This window comes from Arvicola amphibius, chromosome 6 (genome assembly GCF_903992535.2).
Source record: "Arvicola amphibius chromosome 6, mArvAmp1.2, whole genome shotgun sequence".
Classification (NCBI taxonomy): Eukaryota; Metazoa; Chordata; class Mammalia; order Rodentia; family Cricetidae; genus Arvicola; species Arvicola amphibius.
The window spans coordinates 136134635-136149480 of NC_052052.2; the positions used below are offsets into that span (position 1 = coordinate 136134635).

Consider the following 14846-nt stretch of genomic DNA (forward strand, 5'->3'; position numbering starts at 1 on the left):
AAGTAGCTATGACACACATTTAGGCAGTTAGGAACTCCTCCTTTTTTCCTTCCCCCATGTCAGGGTAGTTTGATCTTTATTATTGTTATTAATATTTTGATTTTTTGCAATATAGGGTCTTTGTATGTAACAACTCTGATTGTTCTGGAACCCACTTTGTAGACTAGGCTGGCCTCGAACTCACAGAGATCTACCTGCTTCTGCTTCCCAAGTGCTGGGATTAAAACCACCACCACCCAGCTGATATTTACTTTTTGGGTTGCTTTAGCCAGTTTATAAGCATTTGAGAATACAGTGAACAACCAGGAAAACTAACTGGCATTATTTAGGAAGATGAGGAATATTTATTACAAAGTTCTTTAAGCGTTGTTATCCAAGCTGTCCCAAGTAATCCAAACAGCTTTTACAGTCCAGTGTACTGAGTCTGTATCTAAAGCCACTTCATGGAGACTAAGGTTTAGTTAACACTGTCTACTCACTGGGAGTGGCCTTGAAACAAATCGGTAGAATGTCCTGACTGGGCTTACTCATCTGCGACGCTATCTGTCCACGGTTCTCAGGGCACAGAAAGGGACCCAGGTTGGGGCTCAGGAGTTTATGGCAAGCACACTCATGATTCTTTTAGCAAAATGGAAGGCCGTGTCTGGTTTCTGTTTGAGGCAAAGTCCTTGTATGTAGCCCTAGCCTTGAACTCAGTCCCGCTTCGGGAGTGCCAGGATTATAAACAACACCAGGTTGAAAACTTAGGTCCTGTGTTTTAAATCTTCACAGCTTCTTGTAAAAACGAGAGTCAAAAGGGAAAATAAAGAAACTAACTTTTATTGTTCTGTAATTCAATGGAAAACAGCGGAAGAAATGTCTTTATCCTCACCACAAGTTATTTCTGGAGAAGACCTTTTGGGGATTCTCCGTAAAAACTGTTTTTACGCAACAGAAATCGAACTCCTGGGGCAATTTAAATAGAAGCTGGCGTGGCTTCCTCGGAATAAGCAAAAAGTTAATGTTTCACTAGAGTCGTCCCTTCCAGCCGACTTTATTTCCGCCCCTGGTATGTAGAGGGTCCCCAAAAGGTGGGCCACCGTGGCCGAGCTGGACACTTAGTGCTGGAGCAAGTCTCCTGCGGTCCAGGCGCCCAGAGGAGGTCGGGTGGCCAGGCCCGCCCGCCTCTCTTGGCTGCTCAGGCTTAGGTGGCGCAGGGCGGAGCCGCAGGTTGGGGAGGGCGGCCCCAGGCGTCGGTGACACGCGGGGGGCGGGGGAGGCGAGGCGGCCGCACCCGGCCCTGGGAAGAAACCGGCCAGGTGTGGCCTCGGCGCCTGGTGCCAGCGGGGAGGAGACTCGCGCCGCCTCGACCAACACCAACACCCAGCCGCGACCCAGCTCCTCTGAGCCCTCGCCGCTCTCCGAGCCACAGCTCCGGTCCGGCTCCCGCGTCCAGCCAGTCGCCGTCCCCGTCTCCGCCCTGCTGGAGCGCTGAGCGCCCTCGCCAGCCTCCCGCGCCCCGCGCTCCTCTCCGGGAGCCCCTCGTGTGGTCCGAGGCAGCGCCTCGCGTGTGCCGCGGTGCTGAGCTGCTCTCCGAGTGACCGGCGACATGAGCTGCAACGGCGGCTCCCACCCGCGGATCAACACGCTGGGCCGCATGACCCGCGCGGAGTCCGGCCCTGACCTGCGCTATGAGATGACCTGTGGCGGCGTTGGCGGCGGTGGCGGTGGCGGGGGCGGTGGCACCAGCAGGATGTACTACACCCGGCGCTGCACCGTCAACGATCAGAACTCCGACGGCTACTGGTGGGTACCCGCCTGCCGCCGCCTAACTCAGTCCTGGATCTTGGGCCAGGGAGGGGCCCCGCCTTTGGGGCCGACCAGGAAACCCAGGTCTAGGCTAGGAAAGTGCTCTGCCCCAGGTCACGGAAGCGCAGGACCGGGTGTCCAGACGCCCAGCGCTCTCCACTGAGACCAGGGAGCGTGGGTGTGCCCGGGCAACCCGGGCAACTGCCTCACCGTGAGCCTGGGCCGGGTCCCACGGACCTCACCTGGCTTCTGTCCTAGAGCGTGGCCCTAGGGGCGCCTACTCCTTCCCGTCTCCACTGTGAAGGGGAGCTGTAGACGGCAGGGACACAGGTTCCTCCGTGGTGTCCTTCCCCGTCTCCCCCTCCCCCCCGCTGTCCCCTGCTCGGTGGTCCCGGCTGCGGTCGCCTTTGTTCCAGCCGGCAGGTGGGAGGTCAGGCAATGCTGGGCAGAGACCACAAAACGCAGCTTACAAAGTAAAGTAAACTGTCGAGGGGCGGGGTCCCCTTTGCCGTCCGAAGGCCTTGGAGGGACTCGGGACTCACAATTTATGGTTGCTCCAGGGCTATGGCAGCGGTGGTGCTTAGGTTACTTGGCTACCCGAGGGCATTTACATGGAAGTTGCGTCCTCCGCCCGGCCTGAGACTCCTCTGTCCCGCAAACGGGGCTCCTCTGCAGGCTTGGCCTCTGGGCGCGGGGTGCCACTTCCCCACTCCGGTCACTTGGCAACCCCGATCGCACGCGAGGCTCCGCGCCTCTTTAAAAAGACAAACAAACAAACAAAAAAAAAATCTAGCGGAGACGTCTCCTGAGCGACTTTGTAATAAGTATTAGTCATCTCTTTGATCTGTAGAGAGTGGGCTCAAGTTCTGGATGAGAGGGTGACCCTGGAGAAAGCACCGTGGCGCCCAGGCCAAGGAACCGCAGAGGAACCCACGGCACAAAGGGCTGGGTCCTCCTCACGGGACCGTCGGGGAAATACAGCCAGGGAGTCACGGGTGGGTGGGAGAAGGTAATGAGCATCCCTTCACACAGTCCCTAGAGCAGATCTCTGCGAGCCCACGTGAACCGTGGGACTTTTGCGACCCGCCCCTTCCCAGCCCAACCCTGCTCGCGCCTCTGGGAAAGAGGTGGCTCTCCCACTGCCTTAATTCTTCCGCAGCGCTCTGGCCGCAGGCGGAGGAGGAGAAACCTGACGGCTCCGCTGGAGTTTTGTTTTGCAAGCAGTTTTAGAGACCGGACAGTCCTCCCAGTAGCAACCTGTTTTCTCCTTAACTTTATTTATTTCTCGAGCATCAGGGTACCTTTCCTCATTTTTAGAGATCTTTGCTTCCCACGAACGATTGTGTCCGGTAACACCAGGTTTTAAAACTTGGTTTTTAAAAGTTTATTTTAAAATTTGGCCGGCCATCTAAATCTCAAATTTACTTTCTGTTTTAGCCTTCCTGGAATTATGGAGCCCCCGCGTCCTCCTTTTTTTTTTTTTTTAATACATAGGAATTCTTTAGTAGTTAGTTCTTCTCAGCACTTTATGAACCAAGTTTTTATTATTATTAATCTTATTATTTAGTCTGCTTCTACTAGCCTAGCTTTCTTATCTTTTGTTATTTTTGCTGTCTTGGGAATCAAACCCAAGGCCTTGCACACAGTAGGCAAGTGTCCTCCTGATCTACACCCTATCCCTCTTAAACTGACAACCCTCAGTGCCTAGCAATTGGATATTTTACTTCCTTGGCTTCTTGAAGTTTTATAGAGAAGTAATATTTTTAACTTATCCACTGATATGTGAGCTGTGTAAAGATACATGTTTCCTTGGGATTCTTCCTTAAAACATTTAATTTGGTGGAGGAATGATGTTTTTCCTTGTATGGTATTTCTGTGTTCTCCCCCTCCCCCCCCAAAGAAAAGCCTGTTTATAAGCCTGTCGAACGTTATAGCTTCTGGAAGGGAAAACAGACCAAAGTGGAAAATGACCTCACTTTGAGAAAGGATTTTATCCCCCTAAGGATGGATGTTGGTCATGCTGCGTCAGGGGGTGGACCTTGAATCAGAGCCTGCCATTCTTCTCTTGAGTCCCAGGTGATAGAGCCCCCTCCCCCAAGCCTGTTGGACCTGTCCTGGGGCTGCTGAACAGAAAATGGCCATAAGTGCTGACTTCTGCATTTTCAATTAATGGAGGCTGAGTGGGGAGTCGGACCGTGCACCCAGACCTGTTTTTCTGGTCGCGGTTTAGTTTTGCGTGGAGGGAGCTGATTGTTCATTGCCTAGACTTTGCAGAAGTAGGGAGGCCCTGTCTGCCTGAGAGAGTCGGAGACCTCTGCTAAGTGAACAGTGAAAAATTTAATAAGTATTTGTTTCTTCCTCTCTGTACAGAAACTCCGTTTAGAAACTGCGAGTTGAGTTTAAACTTACTTGTGTCGACGGGTTGAATTCGGTCGGTGACTTTTGAAGTTAAGTGTGTGTGGCTCTTTCCTATGTAAACCAGTCACTGTAGAGAACTCGGATCTTCTTTTTGCCATTGAAGCCGCCTCGGAGTGTCTCTGTCCCCGTTTCATTATTAACTCTTGCTCATTTTCACAACAGGGTTAGATCACGTTTACGTTGCAACAGCCTCTTCTTTCCCTCTTCTGTCCCGGGTTTACTTTAGGTTAGATGGGACCCATATCTACTTTGTCTTTTCCTTGTGTTCCTCTTAGCAGAGTTTATACACTTGGTAATATAAAAGGTCTGAATTTTGAAAATAAATTTTGGATTTCTTTCTGTAAGACATCATATTAATGCTCCTTTCAATGAAAACAGAATTTCTGGAATCTTATTCTTGTAGCTAAAATGAAATAGTGATCACTAAAATATATTTGTCACCAAAATAACCAAATCTCATTCTCAGCTCTTCCACCAATCCAAGTGTAGATTTTTGTGGACGGATTAAAAGCAGTAGGCATTCAGCTTCAGAAATATGTGGTTGTAATATCAAGGCTTATTGCTGTCCAGATCTCATTATTTCACAACCAAAACAGGAGCTGAGAATGTGGCTCAGGAGAACGGCTCTTGCTTAGCATACTATGTCCTCAGCACAGCAAAAACAAAATAATAATAAAAGTAGTAGCAATAAAATAAACCAAAACTAACCAGAAACAAGCTTCTAAACTAAGGATTACCCAACCTCACCTGAGTCTTCCCACACTGACTTCGAGACTGGACAGGCCTGTTGTTACTTGTTAATAGATGTAAAATTCCAGTTTTTCATTGACTTAGGAAGTATTTTCTGAGCATTTCATGCATGTGTGAAGTTTATGGAGAATTAAGATGAGCAAACATGAGAGGGGTGTGTGCTCCAGACCATACAACTACAAAGATACGAAAGGGTAGACTTGAGGGTATAGCCTGGCGCTGTAGTGTTTGCCCAGCAATCTCAAGGACTTGGCTTGCCTCCCTTGCAACACATACACACACGCGTGCACGCACACACACATGCACACACACGCATGCACACATGCACGCACAAGAGCACACACAAGCTGGAGGTATGAAAATAGCTTCAAAGCTTTCACAGGTAGAGATAACATCTGTCATGGGGGGGCCTTGGTGAGACTTTATAAAAAAGCAGTGTTTACTTAGTGTAGTAATTCAGCAGGTACAGGCGGGTGTAGAGAGCAAGGGCAAAGTTCAAGAGGTGTGTGGAGTGGGCTCCTTGTTGAACATTCACTGAAAAGTGGAAAACAGTAAGGAGAAAGGAGGAAGGATTTAGGGAAAGCCTGGTGGAGGGATTTGGCTAGAGATGGAATCCATGCCAGGTTTTCGTTGCCGCCAGACTCTCCTCCATTCTCTAGCACCGGGAAGTGTGGTGGTCTGTGTGCCTGAGGAGGGCTCCCTCTGTGGCTGCTCTGAGGAGGGTAGTGCCCTGTGTGAACCTGTCAGAAATCTGGGTGAGACGGCCATTGCCCCACTGCAGGAGGACGAAAGGGAAATCTGGGTGTGGGCAGTGCAGCAAGCCATATGGGAAAGTAGACACTGCCCAGGTGGTGGGGTCACGCTTCACCTGGTGTGAGATATTAGGAGAACCTGAGGACAGAGCTCAGAGCCTAGGTAACTCAGAGGATGCATATTCTAATTTTTTAATATGATGGCAAAATAAGTTTCAGGTAAATTCAATATATGGAAGATAACGTTGGCATTGTTATTAAGCCTGGGTAAATTGTATATTTTATAAAACATTAGATCCATGGTTAATAATAGCTCCCGTCACCTGCTAGACACCTGCGATAAGCCAGATATTATGCACGCCTCATGTAATCACAAACCTCGCCACCAACATCACAGTTTGCAGATGGGGAACTGAGGCTAAAATGGGAAAACACTTGCCCAAGGTCTTGCAGCCAAAGAGTGGTTTAATTTATTATCCAGATCATCAGGCCAGCCAAGCAAAAATCAGACCTCTGTCGTTAAATTCATCTTTTCTACCTGCAACCTTTTTCTAGCCAATACAGCTTTTGACTTCATTTTAATTCTATTGCATCCTCATTCTGCATTCGGTGAGATACTTATTTTCTAATGCATTGTTTTGTTAATGTCCTTTTGAGGAGTTTCATGTGTTTAGAAAACCCCCACCCAACATGATTCTGTATTACACAGACTAATTGTTGATTCTGTATTATGATGCTGTCTGATTGTTTTTTAATGGAACAAAACAGCTTTCAACAGTAGTTTATTTTTTTTTCTTCTAAACATGGGCATGGTGTGATTGTAGTTCAGGAGATTGAAATGTCTTGGGAAGAGAAGATCTGCTGATGTTCTGATGTCTCAGCGCTGACTTCTTAAGGTGGAGCAAAGAGAAGCTGGGTGTGACTCTGAGAATCCACCTTAGCTCGGGTAACCAGTCTTTCCAGATGAGGAACTTCTAGAAGATTTTAGAAGTGTTCTGTCTGGATGAGTGGCTGGGAGCTCTGCTCCCTGCTCAGCTCTCCTCCTCCTCCATCTTCCTGGGTCCCAGTGACCCTGACTCTTAGAAACTGGAAATGATCAGAGGAGGTGCTGGGTGTGAAGCCACAGCCCCAGAGATCCCAAGACCAAGACACCAAGACAATGAGCCATCACTGGAAGCAACATCCTAGGACATGCTAGTTCAGACATCAATTTACACCTCACCACAGGGTGGAGGGGCCCATTTACTTTGCAACCATGGACGAGAAGGCTACATTTCATCAGCATAGGACCCGTTAGTGAGAAGTAACAGCAAACAGTTGAAGGTTTTGCACGGAAATAAGATTTTTGACACATAAACATCTCACCTCCGGTTTTATCTGCCGTCTGGGGAAGAAGGAGCTGACATCCTCAGGGATGACAGGACAATATATAGATGATTTTTTTTTTTAGGTTCAATAAAATAAACGTTTTCACATAGGAAAATATTTCAAACCAGAAATCTCTATTTTGGCATTGAATTTGTAAGAACCAAATACTTTGGTGTCATTTCCACTGAACAATAAAAACAAACAGCTAAGGAAAACCTCTTTCTCTGAATTTTCTTACTCCTTCAAGAATCCTTTTGTGCTGCTAAAACACATCATTCTCACCTCATTGCCTGAAAGTTGTTTTTGAGTCTTACAGGACTCCCGGACGCTGCATACTTAATACCCAATCTGTTCCCTCTTTCCTCCTTCCCTTTTAAAATACACTATTTTAATGACTCTATTGCAGCATAGAAATTGCATGTCTTCACAAAGGATGCAGCAGAAGTTCAATGTATGAATCCACAATTGTTTCTTTGTTTTCCTGTTGTTCCTTGTCTTCTTTTTTTCTGCACATTGTTCTGAAAGTAATAGCTTGGGGCAAAGACGGTAGCATAAAAAAGAAATTTCAGAGCCACACCATAACATCAGGAGCAGCCACCACAGGCAGAGCCCCTGAAGTCTACTTCTACAGCCCTCGGTAGACCTAACTGCACACCTAAGCCTCACCCCCCGCAGAGGGGGGTTTCCCACCTGCTAGAGATGCAGGCAGTCAGGCAAGCAGCTGGAGTAGTATGCCGGCTTCGTTATAAAGTCATAGACTATACAGCTGGGAGTGAGCTCCCCTGGTACCAACTCTCTGGTCTCTGTGAAGGTTGTGGCAGGTGTGACCAGTTTGTCCCTTCATCTGCAGTAGCCACATGACGTGTAGTAAATGGTGGAGGACCACCCCAAAAGAAGATGGGCATTTTATTGGACTACTGCCCTCACGGTTTTTGTTTGTTTGTTTGTGAGACAGGGTTTCTTCATGTAACCATTGCTGTCCTGGAATTAGCTTTGTAGACCAGGACTGCTTCTGCCTCCCGAGAGATGGGATTAAATGTGTGAGCCACCGAGTGCCTTTTACCACCACTCGGCCACAGTTCTTATACTGGGACAAAATTTAAGGTCAGAGGAGACTTGGTCATCTAAACCTGTACGGAAAGAGTCCTTTACCCCTCATTTGTTGCATGGGAACAGCGACTGGGAACACTCCCTGGCTGAGCTTCTCAATCAGGGAGATCAGTTTAATGTCATCAAATAGTCACATATTCACCTTTGTTTTTCTTCCGCTCTACTGAGCCCAACAAGCAGGCATCAAGCGCCAGGCAGTATGCAAAGCCTTGTGTTGTTAAGTGCTTGTAGGAGGGGAAGATGATGAAAGTGTGGGGTATCCACACCTGTGTGTAAATAAGTCCGTGCAGGAGTGTGGGTAAGCCCCAGGGAAGAGGTGTCATTGGGTCACTCCTGAGGAATGGCCATCCAACAATCCAACTGATGGCGAGAGTGTTGAGTGAGTTCAGCGTTGATAGGCTAAAATTATACTTTTTGTTTTGCTTTACTTAAGATTCTTGGAAGAAGCTAACAATGTAGGATACATGAAAGACCACTTTGAAAATTATAAAGAGAATTGATTAGGCCTGAAGATAAGAGTTGCAATTTCCCACAGACATTTACTGAGGTTTTTGGGGGGTGGCGTTATTCGATGAATCTGAATACAGACAGATATTCAACTTCATTTCGGGCATACCTAAAAGACCTGAAATGGCACAAAGGAGGAAGGGAGGGAGAGAGGAAGGAAAGCTGTAACATATGGAAGATTGTGTACACACAGAAAGAAATCTAGTAAGGTAGAATGGATGGCCAATGAGCAATAATTACAAAGTTATTTTGTAAAGCAACACAACTTTGCCTTGAAATGATTTGTGTCTGTCATCATTTTTTTCGTATTATATTCTAGAAGCAGATGTTCAACAAATGCTTTAAGATAGCTAATTTTGGAGTCTTTTTCCTTTTTTAAAAAAATGAATGTTATTTGAACATGCTGAGATAAAACATAGCTGGATGCTGTTCACATACACAATTGTGTGGTCTGTTTTTGGACTGAACTCCAGAGCGCATTTTCCTTTTAACCACTGATGAAGGGATCCTTTTACAAAAGCTTAGAGCTATTCTTGTTTAAACAAGTTTTAGAATGAATTTTTAAAAATGTTTGCACAGGCAGGTTCTGTGCGGGATGAGTCATTTGTCTTTCTGAGTTTGAAGATAAAACAATGTCGGAAGAGTTCATCTTCTAAGGTTGACTCTTTAATTACCCAAGAATATCTATCAATTTTAGCTTAGCCATCAATAGTCTTATCATTGAACCCACATGAGCTCTCCCCCGCCCCCCCCATATCTTTTACCTTCAGTGTCTATAAAACAAAACACATCTTTTTAAGTGGAACGTAGTTCAATTCCGAATGTGGTTTATAAGCTTGTCACTTTGGGCTGGGAATGAAGCTTGGTTGACAGAGGGCTTGCCTAGCATGCACAGAGCCCTGGGTACATCCACATAAGCTGGGTGTGGCGGCATAGCCTTTTGAGCCTAGCACTCAGAGGTGGAGAAAGAGGGCCGCCAAGGTACACTGGATAAGAGTAAGCTCAAGTAACTCGTGATATAAGCTAGCAGTAGAACACTTGCCTAACTTGCTTCAAGACAAGGGTTCGATTCCTAATACCAAAAAAAGTAAAGAAAAAAGAAAAATTGAATCCCAGCACTCGGGAGGCAGAGGCAGGCGGATCTCTGAGTTCGAGGCCAGCCTGGTCTACAAGAGCTAGTTCCAGGACAGGCTCTAGAAACTACAGGGAAACCCTGTCTCGAAAAACCAAAAAAAAAAAAAAAAAAAAAAAAAAAAAAAAAAAAGAAAAAGAAAAAGAAAAAATAGTGTGTTTCCTGAAGCTGCTTCCAACACTGGCTAAGGAGGCTTCCTTTAAGGATGAGATAATAAGACTCCTCTCTGCTACCCATGGCTTTGTTTTCTGCTCTTTCCGTTGCCTATTGGTCAACCACTGTCCAAAACCACCAAACGGACATTAGGCAGGAGTGGTGGCTCATGCTTGGAATCCCAGCACTGGGGAGAGAGAGGCAGGGTCAGAAATTCAAGTTGACCCTTAGCCACAGACCAAGTTTGGGGCCAAAGTGGGAACATGGGATCTTGTCTCAAAAAATAAATAGATAAGTAGGGTGAGGGGAGTGGCTCACTCCTGCACTCTCAACACTCAACAGACTGTCACGGAGGAGGGTTGCCGTGACAGTAGGAGGCCAGCCTTGGTTACACATGAAGGTCCTGTCTCAAAACCAACATACAAAAAGCAAAACAAGCAAAAAACTGGATGACTCTAGAAACAAACATTCTCACGTTTGAAATGCCCGTTACTACAATGCGTTGTTACATTTAAGTATGACAGTTCTGTTTTGTTATCACTATTCTCTCATTGTACCTCATTTTATAGACTAGGCATCACCTAATTCATATATATGTATGAACAGGAAAAACGATAGCTTTCGGTCCTGTGAAAATAGAGGCTACAGTGAAACAGGATTCACACCTGGCCGTGGCTGTAACTGCGGCATTCAGGAGGCCAAGGCAGGAGTACCATGAGTTTGAAGTCAGCCTGATTATATCGTGGCTTATGGGCTAGCCTGTGCTACAGAGTGAGAAGCCACTTCAACAACACATAGATTTTAGTTCTCACCAAGGTTTCAGACATCTTGCTGAGAGTCTTAGTGCTCGGTTACTTGGATATAGTAAAGTAGGCAGAAAACAATGGCAAGAGTTCTTACTTTCACTCTTCAAACAATTTAGTCTTTCCCTGTTTTGCTTTGTTTGTTTCAGTTTTAAAGAAACCTGATTTCTGTGTATCCCTCTTCATCTACTAAGATGCAAGGCAAAATCCAGGTTCGTGTAGCCAGGGCATTTGGTGAACACATGCAAGTCCTTTAGGAAAGGGTTTAGAGCTGTTTAGAGTTATTAACAGCACACGGAAGTCCACCTTTGTAAAGACTGTTCACATACGTGTGGGCAGGGAGAGAGGGTCAGACGTCTTGTCTTAGGTAGGATCCAACAGATCTCCAGTAATAGAACTAACTGTCTTCCACACTACGAGGGCAAAACGAAGCTGAGCAACCTGGCTGCTCTCACCCAGTGTGATTGCCCCAACTCCCTGGTGGCAACTCACCTGTGAGTGTCGTGTCCTGCCTAATAGTGGGGTTTCAGAAGCTCCAGAATTTATGCTTTGTGGTCCAAAGAATTTCACCTTATAAACTGACATAAAACGTGTATGGCACTCTGGATATGTTTATTCATAATTGAGTTTTAACTTCCTGCGTCTGTATATATTTTGTGTGTTGTGTGTGCGCGGTGCTGGGGATTGAACCCATGGCCTTGCTCATGTTATGCACATCCTCTACCAGCCAAAACCCCTATTTAATACATTTTTATTCTGAAGTAGATTTTGATTTACAGGGAAGTTGCCAAGCTGGTACAAAGTTCTAATGCATGCCATACCCAGGTGCCCTAATTATCTGTCTTATGGCTCAGGTTATTGCAGTTTTTACTGTGGCATACCTTGTTAAGTCAGTTAAGAAAGTCTGACTTTTATTCTGTGGAGAGACAACTCTTATTCATGTGCCTAGAAGTTGCATTCTCTGTGGACATCGCTGTTTGAGCCACCTTGTTGAACAGAACTTTCCCAAACGTTCCAGAAGGAAGGTACTCACCTTTTAGTGAAGAAAACAAGTTGGCTGTGAATCCCAGTCCTCAGTAAGCTGAGGCAGGAGGATTGCTATGAGAATGAGGCCAGCCTGGGCTTCATAGTGAGTTTCAGGCCTGTCTAGGCCATGGGGTGAGACCCTGTCTCAAATAACCAAAAGAGTAAAAGGAGGGAGAAAAAGGAAGAAAAATAAAGAAAACAAATGTAGTTATACAGGACTTAATCTAATCCTTCCCTCCCTCCCTTTTTTATTTTATGTGAAATCTCACTATTGCCCAGCTTGGTTTTGAACTCCTGAACCCAAGCCATCTTCTTACCCCAGCCTCCCAAATGTCCTTTGTGATTTCTTCTTTGTCCTAGAATTCTTAATGAAGTCCCTGTGTTTCTCTCTTTTTCCCTTTGTTCCTTACATTTCCTCCTGCTTCCTGGCAGGTACATTGGGAAAGTGTTCTAAGGCAGCTGGAATTCTGTACAAGTCAGGACAACAGATGTAATCTTGTCTCCGACCCAGCGGTGTGGGAATTGTGCCAGATTTCCTGTGTAATGCCGAGCGGAAGCGAGACTGGTTGTACTCACGGTGCGGGAGGGGAGGAGGCTGTCCAGGTTTTGACAGGTGGACGCTCAGGCCGTGCGCTGCCTGGGCCTGCCTCAAGGAGCCAGTGTCGTCATTTGGGAGTGGTTCCCAGGGAAAGCTGGGATCCTCACCCACATCCAGCTAGTGCTGGCTTGTTGGGGAGCCTTGCTTGCAGGGAGGAACCCCAAATAGGTAGCAGAAAAAAAGAAAGAAAATGCTTTCCTGTGGTGTGGTAATGTGTAGTCAGGCACTGTGGGAGAGGTTCCCACATTCATGTGGGCCTCCCCATCTGGGTATGTTATAGCTATTGTTTTCTTAAGTTTTTTTCCCAATGCTAAGCTTGTATAACCCAGGGCACATGCCAGGCAAGGGCTGTGTCGTTGAATTGAACCCCTAGCTCAACGCCCTGTTTCTTTTCTTTTTCTTTTTTTTTTTTTTTTTTGATTTTTCGAGACAGGGTTTCTCTGTAGCTTTGGAGCCTGTACTGGAACTAGCCCTTGTAGATCAGGCTGGTCTCAAACTCACAGAGATCCGCCTGCCTCTGCCTCCCGAGTGCTGGGATTAAAGGCGTGCGCCACCACCGCCCGGCTGCCCCGTTTCTTTTAACAGTGGCATTCTTTCTTTAAAATCTACAGGGTGGGCTGGAGAGATGGATCAGTTGTTGAGAGCATCAACTGGTCTTGAAGAGAACCTAAGTTCAGTTCCTAGTACCAATGTTGGGTAGCTCACAACCGCCTGTAACACCGGTCTCAGGGAATCAAATGTCCTCCTGCATTCAAGTGCACAGATGCACACACAGCTCTGCACACACTAAGGCACATAATTAAAAATTAGATAAACCTTTTTAAACAAGACATAGAGGGACACACACACACAGATCTCAGTTTGGTAGAGAGTTACCGAACAGGTAGAAACTGGTACAAATCGGAGGTAACTGAAGGACCAGGTGCCTCCGAAGCCCGATAAGCAATTGAAATTTGTTTAAAGTATGTGTATATGCATGGATATGCAGATGTTCCTGGGGGTCGGAAGAGGGTGTCTGAGCCCAGGAGTTGGAGTTACAGACACTTCCCGTATGAGCTGCCCAGTGTGGGTACTGGGAACTGAATCTAGGCCCTCTGCAAGAGGGGTGAATGCCCTTGACCACTAAGCTAACTCTCTACCCCCGAAGTTCAGCGTCTTGTAGCGTCTTCATCCACCCATTCACACACACTACATACAGTTTGATGTGCTTTAAATCTCTCTTAAGACAAGCCGCAGTAGGCAGGCCTGCAGCTGGACTCATATCATCAAATTGACGTAGAATGAGCCTCATTGTGGGAAGAAACTTCTACTCAGGGGCTATCTTGAAAGCGACGCAATATGCTTAAATTTGCCATCTTTCCCCCATACCATGATCCCTTCGTTCTTCCTGCCTCTTGGTGCGAATGTGGAAAATACTTTTGTAGAGTCAACTTTGCTCCCGTCTCCTGCTCTCCTATGACTGGATTTGCTAGTGACATCTCAGTTCTCTGTGCTTGACCTGCTGACATCTTGCCATAGAAGGACATGAGCCGGGGACTTGACTGTCGGGAGGGAGTGGGAGTGACAGACTGATGAGGTCACTGGCTGCAGTTGCTGCTCATGTGTGTTTGCACGTCAGAAAGTTGTTCTGGATTAGATCTTTGACCTGAGGAGAAATTGTTGTTACGAAGGACATTTCTGAGTTAATTTATGAAATCTTGGTGGCTCACAGCTCTAGTCCCAGCTCCTGGGAGGCAAAGACACAGAGCTCTATGTGTTCAAGGCCGGCCTGATCTACACAGTGAGTTTCAGGCCAGCCAGGACTACACAGCGCGACCTTGTCTCAAAAACAAACAAACAAAACCAACGAAACAAAACACAAAGTTCTATATAGGTTAAAAAAAATAGTATGATACCCATTTTAATTTCCCTGACTTGGACAATTGTGCCGTGGTTTATATCACTATTTGTCTTCATTATTAGGAAATATACATTGGAATGTGGTGTGAGAGGGCACTGTCATTGTCAAATGGGTCAGGAAAGGGTGATGTAACCACACACACATATTCATGGGGGGAAACATGGATGTGTGAGCAATTGTGGAGTGGGGATCACAGAACCACATCTGGGCCAGTTTGTGCAACTTTTATGAAAGTTTGATATGTTTTTAAGATGGATAAAATCATCTCCTGTCTGTTTTCTTTATCTCCACAGTCAAACTGGCACCATGTCCAGGCACCAGAACCAGAACACCATCCAGGAGCTGCTGCAGAACTGCGCGGACTATCTGATGCGGGCGGAGCTGATCGCCCAGCCGGTAAATGCTCTCTTCTCACTCTTCAGAGTCCGGTCCTGGCCCACGCTGGTTTCTGAGGAGCTTACGCCCTCGCCACAGCCTGCACATCCCTGTTGTTGGGTCTCTCACATTATTAGTGTCCTGCGATGGTCTTTTCAGACCAGAC

At 46.6% G+C, this 14846-nt stretch overlaps 1 protein-coding gene across 2 annotated transcripts in view; it reads left to right on the top strand.

Annotated features, from left to right (window-relative positions):
- The first annotated feature begins 1257 nt into the window (after window positions 1–1257).
- The window catches only part of LOC119816825 (desmoplakin), a 46525-nt gene continuing 32936 nt past the window's right edge, over window positions 1258–14846 (top strand). Inside the window, exons 1-2 of one of the 2 annotated variants that reach the window (XM_038333803.1) lie at window positions 1258–1785; window positions 14599–14701. In XM_038333803.1, the coding sequence (XP_038189731.1) occupies window positions 1589–1785; window positions 14599–14701 (300 nt within the window). In that variant the 5' untranslated portion in view covers window positions 1258–1588. The remainder of the gene's footprint in view (window positions 1786–14598; window positions 14702–14846) is intronic. The other variant, XM_038333804.1, reaches the window with a different exon arrangement.